The 15848-nt window shown below is 39.6% G+C and overlaps 3 protein-coding genes across 3 annotated transcripts; 2 read left to right on the top strand and 1 right to left on the bottom strand.

Moving 5' to 3' along the window:
- Positions 1-1076: 1076 nt before the first annotated feature.
- LOC131684985 (DNA primase large subunit-like) lies at positions 1077-3020 on the top strand. The gene is made up of 3 exons (XM_058968301.1): positions 1077-1158; positions 1245-1639; positions 1690-3020. Exons 2-3 carry the CDS (start codon positions 1254-1256, stop codon positions 2990-2992), a joined length of 1689 nt encoding a protein of 562 aa, XP_058824284.1. The 5' UTR covers positions 1077-1158; positions 1245-1253; the 3' UTR covers positions 2993-3020.
- A 33-nt stretch (positions 3021-3053) lies between these two features.
- LOC131684976 (2',5'-phosphodiesterase 12-like) lies at positions 3054-5166 on the bottom strand. Its single transcript, XM_058968288.1, has 2 exons — positions 3902-5166; positions 3054-3841 (listed from the first exon to the last, which is right to left on the bottom strand). The coding sequence occupies exons 1-2, from the start codon at positions 5116-5118 to the stop codon at positions 3157-3159; spliced, it is 1902 nt and encodes a 633-aa protein (XP_058824271.1). The 5' UTR covers positions 5119-5166; the 3' UTR covers positions 3054-3156.
- Positions 5167-6900: 1734 nt separating this feature from the next.
- Positions 6901-8155, top strand: LOC131676455 (uncharacterized). The gene is made up of 4 exons (XM_058955521.1): positions 6901-7290; positions 7347-7445; positions 7509-7617; positions 7671-8155. Exons 1-4 carry the CDS (start codon positions 6976-6978, stop codon positions 7832-7834), a joined length of 687 nt encoding a protein of 228 aa, XP_058811504.1. The 5' UTR covers positions 6901-6975; the 3' UTR covers positions 7835-8155.
- The last annotated feature ends 7693 nt before the right edge of the window (positions 8156-15848 follow it).

Below are 15848 nucleotides of genomic sequence, written 5' to 3'. Positions count from 1 at the left end.
ACCGGTTCGAAATACTGAATGGATTCAGTATGGAATCTTGCTTAAAGAAAACAATCGATTCCGACTCTATCGGTTAATGCATTTGAGCTGGAATTCATGCTAGAAGTTCGAACCGGTTCCGGACTAGTTTGACTGGGTAGAGGGATAGCCGCTGTCAATTCTGTCGAACTCAGCCACAAAAAACATGACGACAGTAGCGCACCTGGTTTGGATATTCCAACTACCTTCGAAATCGTTAGAGATTTTACATAAGTTGCATGCTGAAGATGGACGTCTGTTCTCTGTGAATATATTCTGGTTCCCAGTTAAACTCATTCCGGAACCGGTTCGGATTTCTGAATGGAGTCATTATGGATTCCAAATCAAATGCAACAACCGATTCCGACTCAGAATCGGTGGTTGCATTTGATTTGGAATCCATACTGACTCCATTCAGGATTCCGAATCAAATTCCGAATGGTTTGACCGGGTTGCAGTTGAAAATTGAAAAATTGACTTGCGCCTTTCGGTTTTTTACCTATTTGCAAACTGTGCAACTAAAGCGCATCTTGTGTAATCAAAAGGCGCAAGTTCACAATTTCGATTTTCAACTGCAACCAGAATACTATGCAAATCCTCAAAATAAATTACTGAACAACTTTTACATATCTAACACACCAAAATTTTGGGATAAGAATTTAGTAAATCAAAATGCTGAAAGCTCAGCGATTTCATTTCAACCATCTGATATAGATCCTTTTTGCTGAAAATTTGGCAATTGATTTATCAAAATGTCAGTACGGCGACCGAATCTTCAGTAATCTGGGCTGGATTACTGATACGTCCTAAATCGCAGAATCTTCAGCAGCTTTCAGCATTTACATTTGACGAATTTTCATCCCAACACATTGGTGTGTAGTGTGTAAAGGTCGACACCATGCATTCCTGAACGAAAAAGTTCCAACAAGCTGGCGAACAAAACTCGGACTCCAAAAATTCGTGTTTTCATTTTTCATAAAATTACACAAATCACAAAGTAGTTTTACTCATTTCCTGATCTCAATGTGTTTATCGTGCATCGTTTAGTGGTAAGTGTATGTGAATGTCAATTGACAAAAACAACATTTGAATGATTGCTTCTTACTTTCGCGCCAAGCGTATATAGGTTTGAGGCTTCGGGTATATTAAATTTTTTAAATATTTTAATTCATGTGATTTATTGATTGATTTATTTATTGATTTCACCTAATATTCGACCTCGGCAGTGTTCGCCAATGGAGTTCTCCCGCCGAAGCCGGCTGCGACCGGAAACGCAGTTCAACCTAGATTCCGTACTCGAGTGGCTAATCCCGCACAATGTAGCCCTGTACGTAATACCACCGATGGTCGATCTGACCATTTCCGAGTTCGAGTCGCTGGCGTTGGAGCGTCTGAAGGTTTTGCGTGTGCTGGAACAGACGGCTGCCAAAAATCTAAAACCGATGTCGGACGAATGGCGGGAAGCTATTTTCAACGAGCTGAACAACGATGGGCTGAAGCACTACGTGAGGCTATGCCAGGGGAACCATTCGAAGGAGCAGGACATCGCCGCCCGAAGGAAGGATTATTTGTCGCATTTTATTCTGCGATTTGTGTATTGTCGCTCGGAAGAGTTGAGAAGGTAAGAAACTATTTTCACTAGAATTTTGATTAAGATGTTTTATTTTGCAGATGGTTTATTTCGCGAGAAATGGAATTGTTTCGCTTGAAGTTCGGTGGTCTTTCTGCGCAGGACGTGAAAGATTTCATTCAAAAGTATGAAATGAGTTATACGCCACTCACACCGGAGCAGAAGAACGAAATTAAGGATGGACTTTACGAAAGTACCGTTTATCAGAGTATCGTTCAGATTGAGGCGATGGATTTCTACCAAGTACGTTTCACTGACGTGCTAGATTTGGTTCGTGGTCGGAAGTGCTACCTGAAGGGCGGATTTGCGTATGTTTGTGCAAATGATTTTATTTCGATTATCGCAAACAAACACCTACAACTGCTGGAAGATGGTTTGCAAGCTCATCTCCGATTGCTACCTGAGCTGGAGAACGACGAAAGATTTTCTGTTATGCTTAAAGGTCTTCATACTTCGTATACCGGGAAAGACTACACTATTTCGAAAGCTGGAGCCGTTCCGATCGAAAGTTTAGATCAACTTTCGAAAAAATCCTACCCGCTTTGTATGCGTTACTGTCACGACACTTTACGAGCTAAACATCATTTGAAGTACGGAGGTCGACTCCAGTATGGATTGTTTTTGAAAGGTATTGGAGTAACTATGGAAGATTCGCTACGTTTCTGGCGAGAAGAGCTCACGCGTGGGACCATTCCTATAGAGAAGTTCGAGAAAGAGTACGCTTACGGTATTCGGTTCAATTACGGCAAGGAAGGTTCTCGAATCAACTATTCTCCGTATTCTTGCATGAAAATCATCACGGCAAGCGTTGGACCACAGGAAACCCATGGTTGTCCGTTCAAAATCTGGGACTCGAGTACGGTGAAAACAAAATTAACTTCCTACGGTTTGAGTGTAGCCCATGCGGAAGAAATCGTTAGTTACGTGAGCAAGGGCCACTACCAGATAGCTTGCGGAAAGTATCACGAAGCAGTTCATCAGAATAAACTAGATGAAGGAATCCTCCATCCAAACCAGTACTTCGAACTCAGTCAGATCACGATGGGAGCGCGGGCTCCAAAGGCAAAACCATCGGCGGGAAGCAACCGTAGGACGTTCAACAGTCAAGATTCTTCGCAGATCGGTCGCAGTCAAGATACGACCACACTGAACGCTGACGACGACGGGGAGCTGTGGCAGCTGATGGAGAGTAAGGAGAAGGATTCGAACGAAAGCGAGAAACCAGGAAGTTTGTTGCTGATCAAAGAGTCTAAAACGCAAACCAAGAGTCAGCGTCCAGCTGAGGCCGCTAACGAGTGGGGCGACGATGATGATTTTGATGTCAGCCTTGTAGATATGGAATAAGTTTTTTTTGTCTTTTTTATATAACAAACATGCAATATTCATTCTAAAAGAAAGCCATGTCTGATTAGTTTCAATAATTGCGGGTAAATCTTTTATTCCATTGTACACTATAATACAATTAATACAGCTTATCGTACAAATTGCTCATAAACGGTTACCTCTCATCACGACTTGTTTGTCCATTCAAGGCTGGCCACCAGCGCAACATGATCAGATGGAAACACGGGCGATGGAATGGCGTCATAAGCCAGCAGTTCTTCCTCGCTGGGCAGCGGAACAACGTCGTTCACTCGCAGGACATCGCACTGGTAATAGATGTAATCGATGCACGCCTGAAAACCAATCGTATAGTTGGTGAATTTCGGGCACCCACAAGCCGATTGAAAAGGGAACGGTTGCGATAGCGTAACTCCCCGCACCGCCTCTTCCTCGTTACTCTGCCAGTCGGCCATTTCATCACCGACAAAACGTTCCGTCATTAGCCGATACATTCCGCACTCGGGAGTGCTGTTGAAGTCCCCGCAAAATACTATCCCAAAATGAGCTCGGTCCAACTGTAACTCGCGCTCAAATCTTTCGTACATGTCGCGAATATAGAGCATAGCAAAACCTCCCTGCAGCAGACGAATGTGATCCGCATCCGGATGAAAGTAAAAGTGAGTGTTGGCCACGAGCAGATGCTTGAGAGGATTTTGTCGACACCGTAGCAACGTAAAGCTAACCGCTTGCGAACGCGCCTTAATTCGAGCCGCAAGCTTCTCGTTTGTTTTGATCTGATTCCATAGACCCTGAAACTGTTCCAATGTTTCCAAACATTCTCCTATCGTGATTCCCTGCGAATCCAATGCTCTGTAAAATATAATAGCTAATTTCCACATTAAATAAATAAAAAAAAAATCAACCACTTACTCAAATCGGTTCACATCGTAAAAAATGGCTAACCCCTCAGCGGTGTTTCCTTTGGCTTTAAAATTTCCATCAAAGTTCTTGAGTCGCAACACCGGCAGCAAGTCCAAATCAAAAATTTTCCTATCAACCTCCTGCAGGCAGATGATATCCGCATTATATCCCACAATTTCCTTAATGAAAAGCTGTTTCCTATAGTCGATGTGCAGTGCATAGTTGGGACAATATCCGAACAGCTCCGTCCGACTGTAGTCACTGTCCGCGTACGTATCAGCGAGAATATTGTAGGTTACAACCCGGAACTGGTACTGATTGGCAAGCTTACTTTGAGTGAACAGATGACGAACTTCGAAAGGGCATTGGCCAGGACCGGCTTGAACTTCGGTTGCAGAAATAACCTCCGACAAAGTTCCCACTTCCTGGGATGTTTTCGGTATGCAAACAAATTTCAAATGATGACCAACATCGGCAGGGCTGACCAGGTACGAATATCCGGTAGCAACCATTTCCCACTCAATTAGCTGAGCGTTGTTCGATTTCGGCATTCTGCCTCGAAACCACTGAAAATCCGATTGATCCTTATCGGCGAATATCAGTTCCAGCTTTGAAGGGTACACGTAGAATCCTGCCAGAATAGATTGCGGTAAGCTGATTGTCTGGACGGATGGTGAGTTCAAGGTTATTCGAAAATCGTCGTCAAGCACCTTCAGTAGTATATGCCTTTCAACTTGTATTTTCTCTATTAGTTCCGAAAAAGGCATGTCCTTCACATCCTGTTCTTTTTCCATATCAAAGAATCGTACGCTAACTTCGCTGACAGACGAACTCATTTCTGGCACGGGATCTGTCTTTACAAGCTCTTCTGAAGCAGTTCCGACGTTAGCTTTCCTTTTCTTGTTAGTCCTTTTTTTCAGCTCCTTTTCAATATTAGCTCGCATCCGCTCGGCACTGGCATCAATATTTTCGGTGACATTCCGACAAAAGTTAAAAACCTTGTTGATTTTGTACCTTTCGTTGACCAAATGAAAGCTGATAGAACACTGTTCCTCGTTGGGAAGTTGACGAAAATAAGCGATATTCATGTTGTACCGATGGCGCAGAACGAAACTGGAGACGGATCTTAGCGGTTCGTAATGTGTTTTTCTAAGTAAAATTAAACTGCTAATAGTGCCAGAGGAGCAGTTTTTAATTCTAAAACAAGGCACTAGAAGAAAAAGCATTTTTCTAGCTGCATGACAGCTGTGCCTTATCAAATTATTTTGTTTATTACGTCGATTGTCATTTAACGGATGGAAAAAAAATCAAAAAAACGTGGCCCGGTAAAAAAGATATGCTTCTCATTAAAAAACACTCAAAATTGGAGTTTCGATACTCAATTTCTAAAACTTAGTTTTGTGTTAAAAAGATTAGATTTCGGGTGTACCCAATTGAGGCTATATTATGTGCAGTATTTTAAGAAAAACCCGCCACATTATTAATTTTTAAGTTCCTTGGTTGGTTGAAAAAATCACTCAGCGGGAAGAACGATTTTGTATCGGTCAATTTATTCACACTTCACCGAATAAAAGCCGGTTTTCAACGAATCTGACATTTGTAATAACAAGAATAAGAGTGCATTACTGTTGGATGTCTACTCCAATAAAGCTCAGCCGGAAAATGAGCTGGAATTCTGGCTGGCTTTAGTTAGTATCCGGCTTCAGTGAATTTTAGAATACAATTCTCGACAAACATATGATTACGGCCTACAAGCCAACTGTCAAAATCCACTTTGAATGGAATTTCCGGACAAACCGTTACTAGCCGAACACAGATCACAACAGTTTATGAAAGAGAAAACTTTTCTCTTTCGTTTACTACCAACATCTGTGATTGGCGTGCAACGGTTTGTCTGGAATTTCCATTCAAAGTGGATTTTGACAGTTGGCCGTAATCATATGTTTGTCGAGAATTCATCAATCATGACGATGCAGATCTCGGCAACAAGAATTGCTCATATCATTCTCAGTACGTAGTAACACTGCCTGGTTCACAATATTACCCAGTGATTTACCACAGCGAACGCTGTAATAGGACCGATTCTAACATCTGAAATTCAAAGGTTGCTTAGATGTTCAGTCACAGACTAACAGACATAACACTCGAAAACAATGCTTCGTCCGCTTTAACGGTCATTTTAAATGTATTTATAGATGGGACTGTGGCGACATTTGCAATCATGGCGCCACTGGCATATGAACAAGCATTTGATAGGCCTCTAGCGAAATTTTTTTCGCAAGCATTAGGGGTAACCCACCAGCAAATGAGTAGTTGGGATCGTGAATAAAAGGTGGAGGTAGTGTTCTGGGAAAATTTCCGAGCCGATATTTTTTAAGAAAATAAAAAGTAAAATTTAAAGCATTAGGAAAATTAAAACAACAAATTTGCAAAAGTTAGCCAACTTTAAAAAAATTGAATATTTTTTTAAATAATTTAAATTGAAAAAATGATAAAAATGAAAAAAAAAAAATTGAAAAAAATTAAAAAATAGAAAAGGAATTTAATAATTGAATGAAAATTAAAAAAAAATAAAAATAAATTTAGTCAAATACCGAAAAAAGATCAAAAATCGAAATGCGAAAATTAAATACCAAAAAACGAAAAGCAAACCACGAAGACTAGCAATACAAAAAAAACGGGACTCGAATATCAAACTTCGAAAATTGAGAATAGTAAACTAAAATTCAAAAATCGAAATACGAAAATCGATAATTGAATATCAAAAGCTAGAAATTGAAACTCAAGTTTCGACAATCTAAAACCAACAGTGAAAAAACCGAATTTCAAAAATCGCAAGCCAATAATTAATGTTTGAAATCGAAAATACAGACTAAATACCTGAAAATTAAAATTTGAAAATTGACGATTGAATATCGAAAACCAAAAATCGAAACTAGAAAATCAAAAATTGACAATCCAAAATGGAAAACGGAAATCAAAATTCTAAAAAAAAATTGTAGCAGTTAAATTATTTGATTAGATGTTAACTCAATTTGAACATCTTCAACACACACATTATACTAAGTTAAAGTTAAGCGTGTATGAATCCACCACAAGGGCCGCCTGCCAGCTTGAAAGTGAAACATCATCAACAAACTTTCTGCAGTAACTATATCCATTCTACCTGTCAGTTGCAAAGAGAGTGTTTCCGCTCACTAAAAAAAGGAATCACAATAAAAAGTAATGGTGTAAGGTGCAGCCGTGATTCCTGCTCAGTGCGCTTAAACCGGCAGAAAAAATACTCGTGCGGGACAGAACGCACAAATTACAAAACGATTTTACTTTGGAAAGGGTCGCACGGAAAAAAATACGCGATTCCGACAGTCACACGAGTGTTAATCCGGTCAAAACTCAAGGTAAGCAGGATGAGATGAAACAATCGTTCCGACGCTAATTGCCTTCTTCTTGGCAGTGTACAAGCAGGAACACAACGTCCGTTCACACAAGGCCTGTTGATCTAATCAGGGTTGATTCCGGACCACACCAAATCGTACCGGATTGCACTGGGAAGGTAGGTTGGATACTCACGGCACTAATTAGAACATACAAGTAAAGCCATGCACTGCTCCACCAGATAAGAATCCTGAAGGTATCAGTACCAGCAAGCAGTGATCTGCGAACGAAAAGCGATACGCTTTTAACCAGCCTAGCAAACACGAAACGGAAAACGCCTTCCAAGAGAAGTGAGTAAATCACAGCGATTATAGATTTTATGACGACACGTGGTATATTGTAGGGCTCCTTTTCCGACACTTAAAGTGTCCTACTACAAGCATCGGGACTCAGATACCGGCTCATCAGAAGTTCCATCAAGGCGTCGGTCGAACAGGAACAATTCGCAGGCAGATCAGTTGGTGGAAGGAATCTGGTCACCGCAGCTGTGCACCTGGACGCAGGTGAGCAGCCTGAGTACAAGCGGGTAATAGGAGACCGTGACGCAATAGGTCCCACGGTCGAGCTCAAGGGGATTTTGTCACTAACGAGGGCACGCCGGATGGAACGGAAGGTGGCGAGACACACGGTTCATATCGTGAGATGCCGCAGCGGATGGCGGGGCTGTGAGTACTAGCTTTTAAGAAGTGAATAGAATCAGTAGGCTGGAAGGGCAGAGCAGCAGGAATAGGTGGATAGAAGAAGTCAGAGAAAATAGAGGAATGTGTGAAGAGAGATGAATAAAGGGGTAGGATGTTCAAAATGACACGTGTAGGTTTTGGTTTTATGAGCAGTCGGCCCAGTTGAGGCAAGTTGTCGCCGAGGCTGTAGCAAGACAATATTACAAAATTTAAATTGGAAAACACTAAAATTAAAAAAAATCGAATTTCGAAAAATCTTGAATCGAAATTTGAAAATTGAAAACCGAATCGAAAATCGATTAACGAAAAATGAAACCTGGCAATCGAAAATCTATTTTCCAAAATCGAAACTCGGAAACAAAAATTGCATTTGAAAATCGAAATGCATAGTTCGAAAATCAAAAATCGTAAGTTGAAAATAGAAAACCGAAAAATGAAAATTACCGTATTAACGTACAACGACTATGGATCTATCCCGGCTTGTACGGGAAGGAAAAGCTTCTAGCATAAAGGAAACCTCCATGTTGAAAATGGCATGGCAAATCCACATGAAATGCCTCGTGTATGTATGTATGTGTTCGAATAGTGATATTGACGCATGTCTTCCCAGTAAAGTTCAACCGGAAATGAAGTGGAATTCTGGCTGCTTCCAGCTCGTATCCCAGTTCCAGTGACACAACCGATTCTAACTAGAATCGGTTATGTCACTGGAGCCGGAATGCGAACTGGCATCAGCCAGAATTCCAGTTTCATTCCGGCTGAGCTTAACTGGGTTATATCCGACCTCGCAACATGCGATATTTGTGCTGTCACGGTGAATATGACTGTTGATAACGTAAACAAGAAAGGGGTTCGAGCGATTTAATCTCCAAGCGACTTGGATGAGGTCGTGGCTAAAACAAACTCACTTATAGTAGCAGCATACCAAGAGGCTTGTCCGCTTCGAGTTATGCGTGCTTCTAGAGGTACACCTTGGTGGAACGCCGAACTCAAAAAGTTATGTAGAATAGCTTGGAATCGCAGAAGCAGGGACGGGTCCCTCATAGTGTTATGTCTGTTAGTTTGTGGTTCAGTCTCGTTCGTTTTATAGGTAGTTTCATCGCTCAATCGTATACCTTTGCCGTATGAGATGTTCAATGCTAAGACTTTATCAGCGCAGCTTCCTCTCATCAAACACACTCCTTCGATTGTCACCACCCGATTAGAAATGTACTGTAACAAAACCATGATTTTCACTGTGACAGTACAGTAATTTTACAATATTTTACAGTAAGTTCTAATGTTATGTTACAATACAAAAACAATAAACTTTAACGTATTTACGGTAAATTTCAATGTAAAAACGTCTTTTACAGTGAAAAAGGGAGGTGGTTATGTATCTTAACATTTAAAAAATCGATTTTTCTCCATGCATTTTTTTCTCGAAAAAAGTAAAATTTAATGTGAATTTACTGTGTCAGTTTTTGCTGAACAGTAAAATTGATTGTTGCATGAAATTTTATTGTAAATCTACTGCGAGAACACTGCGACGAACAATGTTGAAACAGTAATAACTATAATATTTATCGTTTTATGGTTGTTTGTAGGGTAAATGCCATTGTAAAATTCTATTCGGGCAGATACATCCAAAGATATTTCGTGAACGAACTACAAAATTCGTTTTTGATTGCACGACCGATCATGTCGTTGCAGGTTCGCTAGTGATACTGGAATTATTCTGGTTGCAGTTGTAGTGCGCTGTATAGCGCATCATTGTACGAATACAGCGCACTATTTCCGACGTGATTCCATTGTTAAGAACCAGAGGAAATACGATTGTCGCTGGTTGGTTTTTCCAGTTTTCAACTGCAGCCAGAATATATATCGTAAACTGCTTCCGGTTAGCACTTGGTCGACCAAACTATCGCAATGGCAGGCTTGGCGAGAAAAAGTCTTCAATCTAGGGGCAGATCACTTGTGATGTATTTTTAAAAATCAGCTAAATTAAATGCATTTCTTTCCATCAACATAGAAATTCATTTTGTATTTTACCACAGATAACAGACGTTTAGGCTAGAACAAAATTTCTTCAAAAACCTGTGTAAACTTTCAAATTGATAAACGTTGGAAATCCGTGTTTCACTATTGCCATCTGCGCAACTGTTTGCTACACATGCTTGACAGCTGCACTCTAACTGCATTGTATCGATCACTGCGACATCTACGAACGTTTGCCAAACGTGTTTCAGACGTCTTATTTATTCAGAATTTCAGTAGCGGTTATTTACACACGATTCAAATCGAGCCTAAACGTCTGTTATCTGTGGTAAAAATAAGAGTTTTTTACTCTTAGCAAAAAACAACCAACGTATACTCTTAGTTTAAAAATAAAACTTTTGTTTTGAGTACTATTCTTCATTTGCTTAAAAGGAAAACTTTTACTTTGATTATTATTCTTGATTAATTTAAAAGTTTTACTTTCAACCTAATAGTTGGCGTTGGTTGTTTTTTGCTAAGAGCGGAACACTCTTACTTTTACCACAGAGAACAGACATCCATGATCGAACAAAAATATTTAAAAAACGTGTGTAAACATTTGAATTAATATACGAAAAACACTAGCGCCGCCACACCAACCTATCCCAACTATCCGTCAAATCGATTTCGGAACCGGTTCGAAATCCTGGATGGATTCAGCATGGAATCTAGCTCAATGAAAACAACCGATACCGACTCTATCGGTTGACGCATTTGAGCTGGAATTCATGCTGGAAGTCCGAATCGGTTCCGGACTAGTTTGACTGGGTAGAGGAATAACCGCTGTCAATTCTGTCGCACTCAGTCACAAAAAAACATGACGACAGTAGCGCACCTGGGGCGACATTATGGAACTATTTCGAATCGACTTTTTCATACAAGTTTGCATACAAAAAACCTTTCGTTTCGAGATGCGAAATGCCACCCCTGGTTTAGATATCCAAACTACCTTCGAAACCGTTAGTGATTTTACACAAGTTGAATACTGAAGTTGGACGTCTGTTCTCTGTGCTTTTACTAATATTTTTTTTTTCTGTGTGTAGTATTATTCTACAATACAAAAACAATAAACTTTAACGTTTCTACAGTTAATTTCAATGTAAAATTGACTTTTACAGTAAAAACCTATTTTAATCCACCTAGCGGTGCAATTGTGCCTTTCTCAATCATGAATCACGGGAATGTGTGCGTTGTTTATATTCATTAAAAACTTTTAAATGCATATATTACATTTTATTATTATACATCACATGACAACTATATACAGGAAAATAAACCATTATTCGAGTTCTAAAATTTTGAAAAAGAAAAAAACAGCCATGGTAATATTGAACTGAAAAAAGGTGCGAAATCGGCAAAGTCCCAAAAAGTCGATTTTTATAAAAAAAATTTTTTTCGAGATAACATAAAATCTCGACGTTTCATGCATTTTAAAGATGTTTGGCATCAAAAATACGAATTCGATTTCTGAAATTTCATGAGGTCCCCCCTTTGAAAAAAAATTTGAATTCCGGCTTATATGGGAATTTCATATGTGACCGGAGGATTTAGTCTATATTTCCGGACCCATATAAGCGATCCGTGCGAAATTTTATTGACATCTATGGGGATATTATAGCTATCATTTGGGACTAAGTTTGTGAAAATCGGCCCAACCATTTTAGGGAAACTGATGTGAGTTCGTAAATTTTGAAAGATGGCCGCTTTTCCCGGGCACTTCCGGAACCGTCTATGGTGGTCAATGTAGTCAACGAAAGTTTGGTTGGCCGTCGGTGACCTAGAACAGCAAATTTAAGTTGTTTGAGAGACATTTTAGCGAAATTTTTACCTTTTTTGCTTTCATCGGAGTATCGGTTTGAATCACAATTTGCTATGTGATCGCACGCCACAACCTGTAACTCCGGAACCGGAAGTCGGATCGGGATGAAATTAAATAGCCATTTGCGGGGACGCAATACCTTTCATTTGAGGCCAAGCTTAGTCGAATCGGTCTAGCCATCTCCGAAAAACCGATGTGACTGTTATTCTGAATTTAGATACTTCCGCCGGGGCTTCCGGAACCGATGATGGTGGCCAATGTGGCCAAATAGACTTTGAATGGATGTTAGTGATCTAATACTACAAATCGAAGCAGTTGTGGTCATATTTTGGAATTTTCACCTTTATACATTCATTGCAGAATTTATTAAAATCGACATTTTCTGCGTGTTTGTACTCATCACCCTGTAATTCCGGAACCGGAAGTCGGATCCACTAGAAATTCAATAGCAGCCTATGAGAACGTTGCACCTTTCATTTGAGACTAAGTTTGTCAAAATCGGTTCAGCCATCTCTGAGAAAAATGAGTGACATTTTTGGTCACATACACACACATACGCACATACACACACATACATACATACACACACAGACATTTGCCGAACTCGACGAACTGAATCGAATGGTATATGTCACTCGGCCCTCCGGGCCTCCGTTAAAAAGTCGGTTTTCAGAGCAATTGCAATACCTTTCTATTGAGAAAGGCAAAAAGGGGGTGGTTATGTATCTTAACATTAAAAAACCATTTTGTCCGTATATTTTGTTCCCGAAAACAATAATATTTAATGTGAATTTTCTGTACTTGTTTTTTACTGACCAGTAAAATTGAGTGTTACATTAAATTTTATTGTAAATCTACTGCGAGAACGCTGCGTCGAACAACGTGGAAACAGTAATAACTATAATATTTATTGTTTTATGATTGTTTGTAAAGTTTGCTATTGTAAAATTTTATTCGGGTAATGTAAATAACATGATGTACTTGCCATTAGCTAGTTTTAACATCGTCGATAAATATTTTCTCGGTAGCGTGTTGAAAAAATAAATCGAAGATCTTTCCCCCTCGATCCCATCGTTTTTCAACCGGGTGTTTGTGTCACTTTGACTGCCAGTGCTACCAGTCAATCGACATACAAAAAAGTTATTTGAAACTGCAAGTGTGTTTGTGAGATCTTTTTTTTTCGATACTACTGAATGGACGGCTAGCGACCGACTAGCAGCATATAGCAGTAGTTGGAGTTTTTCGCCCGTAGCCTACTGCGGTTTGCTGGTGAGTGCGTCGTACGAAAATCGCGAGCTCGGATCGCGTCGTTTCATTTTCCTAGCCAGTTCAACCAACAAGTTTGTCGTTCGATATTGGGCGTTAATCTCTGCGGGAAGATTGAAGCAAAGTGTTCTCCGGTACGCCCCAGAGCTGGTGATTACGGAAAAGCGACCGACCGCACCGAAATCGCACTGTGAGGAAGTGATAATACATTGGAAGAAGAGCAAATTTTTATCGATCGATTTCTCCGCTGCTTTTGCTGCCGCTGACGTGAATCTGTCAACGTTTGGATGAAAGAATAAAAAACGGGAGGGGTTCAGTGGATACGTTTTCGGTAGATTTCCTCTGATTTCGATAAAGTTTTTTATCTGCTGGTAAGAAACAGTGATAGTGCGCGGAAGGCGAACCGTGGGAAAGATCAAGTGATTTATCTAGCAGGAAAGCATATTTTCCAAGGAAATGATAGATTACTGTCTGCTTCGTGAGACGAGAACTTAAGTATTTGAAAAAAGTATTTTGCTTAGCAACGGGAGGAACCGGTGGACGAAGGAGCTCATCGACTGCATAGTCCCCAGCAGGAAGCTTATTCGACGGTAAGTAGTTGACCCACATTCATTAATGGCAAGCTAAGCCAGTGGTTCTAATGCAAATTATTTCAACTCAACGATTGAATAATAGTTAAGTATTCTAATAAAGTGTGGGGTTTTCTGGTACAAAAGCCGTACTCGAAATTAACAATATTGAACTTATTTTTTTATAAATTTTAAGTAAAATCGTGACTATGTCAACAGAACATAATATTTTTAGTCAAATTGACATAGCGAACAAAAGTTATCAAACTATTTACTCAATCATGTAGCACAAAAAAAATAAATTTCCAGGATTTCCAACAAGTGGTACTTTGGATTATATCCATCAGAACGTATACCGTAATTTTCGGAATAATTAAAATCGAAGAGCAGGGCTTACCAACCACTGATGTTGCATTAAAAGATAACCACCATAAAAAATGAACTCCACGGAGACCGGACGTTGCAAGGGTCAATGAACACTGGTGTCGGTTTGGTGGGTTGAATGAGAGTTTTCGTTTCCGCCCAGATTTACATAGTTTGTAGATTTTCAAAATATGTAAACAATCGCATTCGGTGTAATTCGTTCGCAGAAGCAATAATCATAATTTCACTGCCCGCTGATTGATGCTTCCGCGCCCCGCAACAACAGCAATAATCGGGTAAGTCCTAGCGATCAGTGCTCAATTACTTTCTCTTTCGATGCCACCACATCAGGTGTAGTAAGTAAGCAAAGGAAAATGATCTTTTAACGAGTATTTGCTTTTTTGAAGCTGAGGCATTTGGTCCAAAAATAGCTTCCACCACCGATGATTGTACACGGACGGCGGCGGGTAGCTTACAATGCCGGCCGTCATCCTAAACATGGTGCCTGAGATTTGCACCATTTAGCCGGACGGGTGCCAATCGGCTGATCCTGGTGTCTAGCAAAGATTTTGGCACTTGTAAAATGGGAATTTTAATTTTTAGAATTGTATCTGCTATGGTAAATGGGAGATAAAATAAAAATTTAATTCGGGCACAAGTCAGCACACGATCGACAATTTCATAGAAGTAGAATCAGCCGCGCTACGGGGTAAATATAAAAGATCTTGCTCGTGATTCGAGCGTTGTCCGATATGAAATAGTCGGGGAAAATCCGAGAACTGCGAATGGTGTTTATTTTTACAACCTTTATCCTGTATATGATGATGGGTTCGGTTTAATTAGCAGGGTATACTTCCAGATAAACAAAGCTTTATTCGTTTGGGTTGGTAAACGATTTGATTAGATGTTGAACATTCCACTAACAATGGTTAGCTAGAATATTTGATATTAATGTTTAGTTAAAAACTATCGTTCGGTCAAGATTTTACTTTTCAGGTTTATAGGCTCAACTTGAATGTATAATAAATAGCACGGCTAATAATCTGCCTTGATGAGATCATTAGTTTATGAAATTTGGCCAATTCTACAATTTCAAAACAATTTTTGACGCAAAATATGCACAATATTTTATGGGTAAATCGACAATCATGTGTCTAGATATATACGGTATGCAAACTAGGGTTGATGGTGTAAAATTACCCAATTTTGTATGCAAAATAACGCACACTTAACGCAATTTTACTTTCGCATACAAGTTCCCATACAAAATTGCGTACAGGTGATAATACAAGTTTGTGAATAAGTTCGTATACAAGTTTGAGTGAACCTTCTACACGCGTTGGTGTTCAAGTTTACGTTCAAATACGAATACAAATTGGCGTTTTGACCTTGCATTCCAATTTGCGTTAAAGTTTGCATACAATTTGGTTACTTTATAGGTGAATTTACGTACACTTGATGTTAATTTACATATAAATGACGTTTAAATAGCAAGTTTGTGTACAAGTTCGCACACAGGTGTGTGTATACGCGTGTGCACATGTTTGTGTATCAATTTGCGTTCAAGCACGAATACAAATTTGCCCTTTAAACTTGCATGTCAAATTTGCGTACAATTTTTTATGCTGGTCTACGTACAACCTTGCACAAGTGTCCATACACGCTTGGCTGTGTGAAACTTGCATGTAGGATTGTGCGCGTACAAGTTCGCTTTCAAGTTTGTGTACATTTTCGTATAAATTTTTAAAATTTTGTGCAACTTTTGCATCAAAGGCTCTTGTGAAACTTGCATCTTCTAAGCTTTGTTA

The sequence above is a fragment of the Topomyia yanbarensis genome, chromosome 1 (assembly GCF_030247195.1).
Source record: "Topomyia yanbarensis strain Yona2022 chromosome 1, ASM3024719v1, whole genome shotgun sequence".
NCBI lineage: Eukaryota > Metazoa > Arthropoda > Insecta > Diptera > Culicidae > Topomyia > Topomyia yanbarensis.
This window is presented reverse-complemented; position numbering and strand designations above follow the sequence as displayed.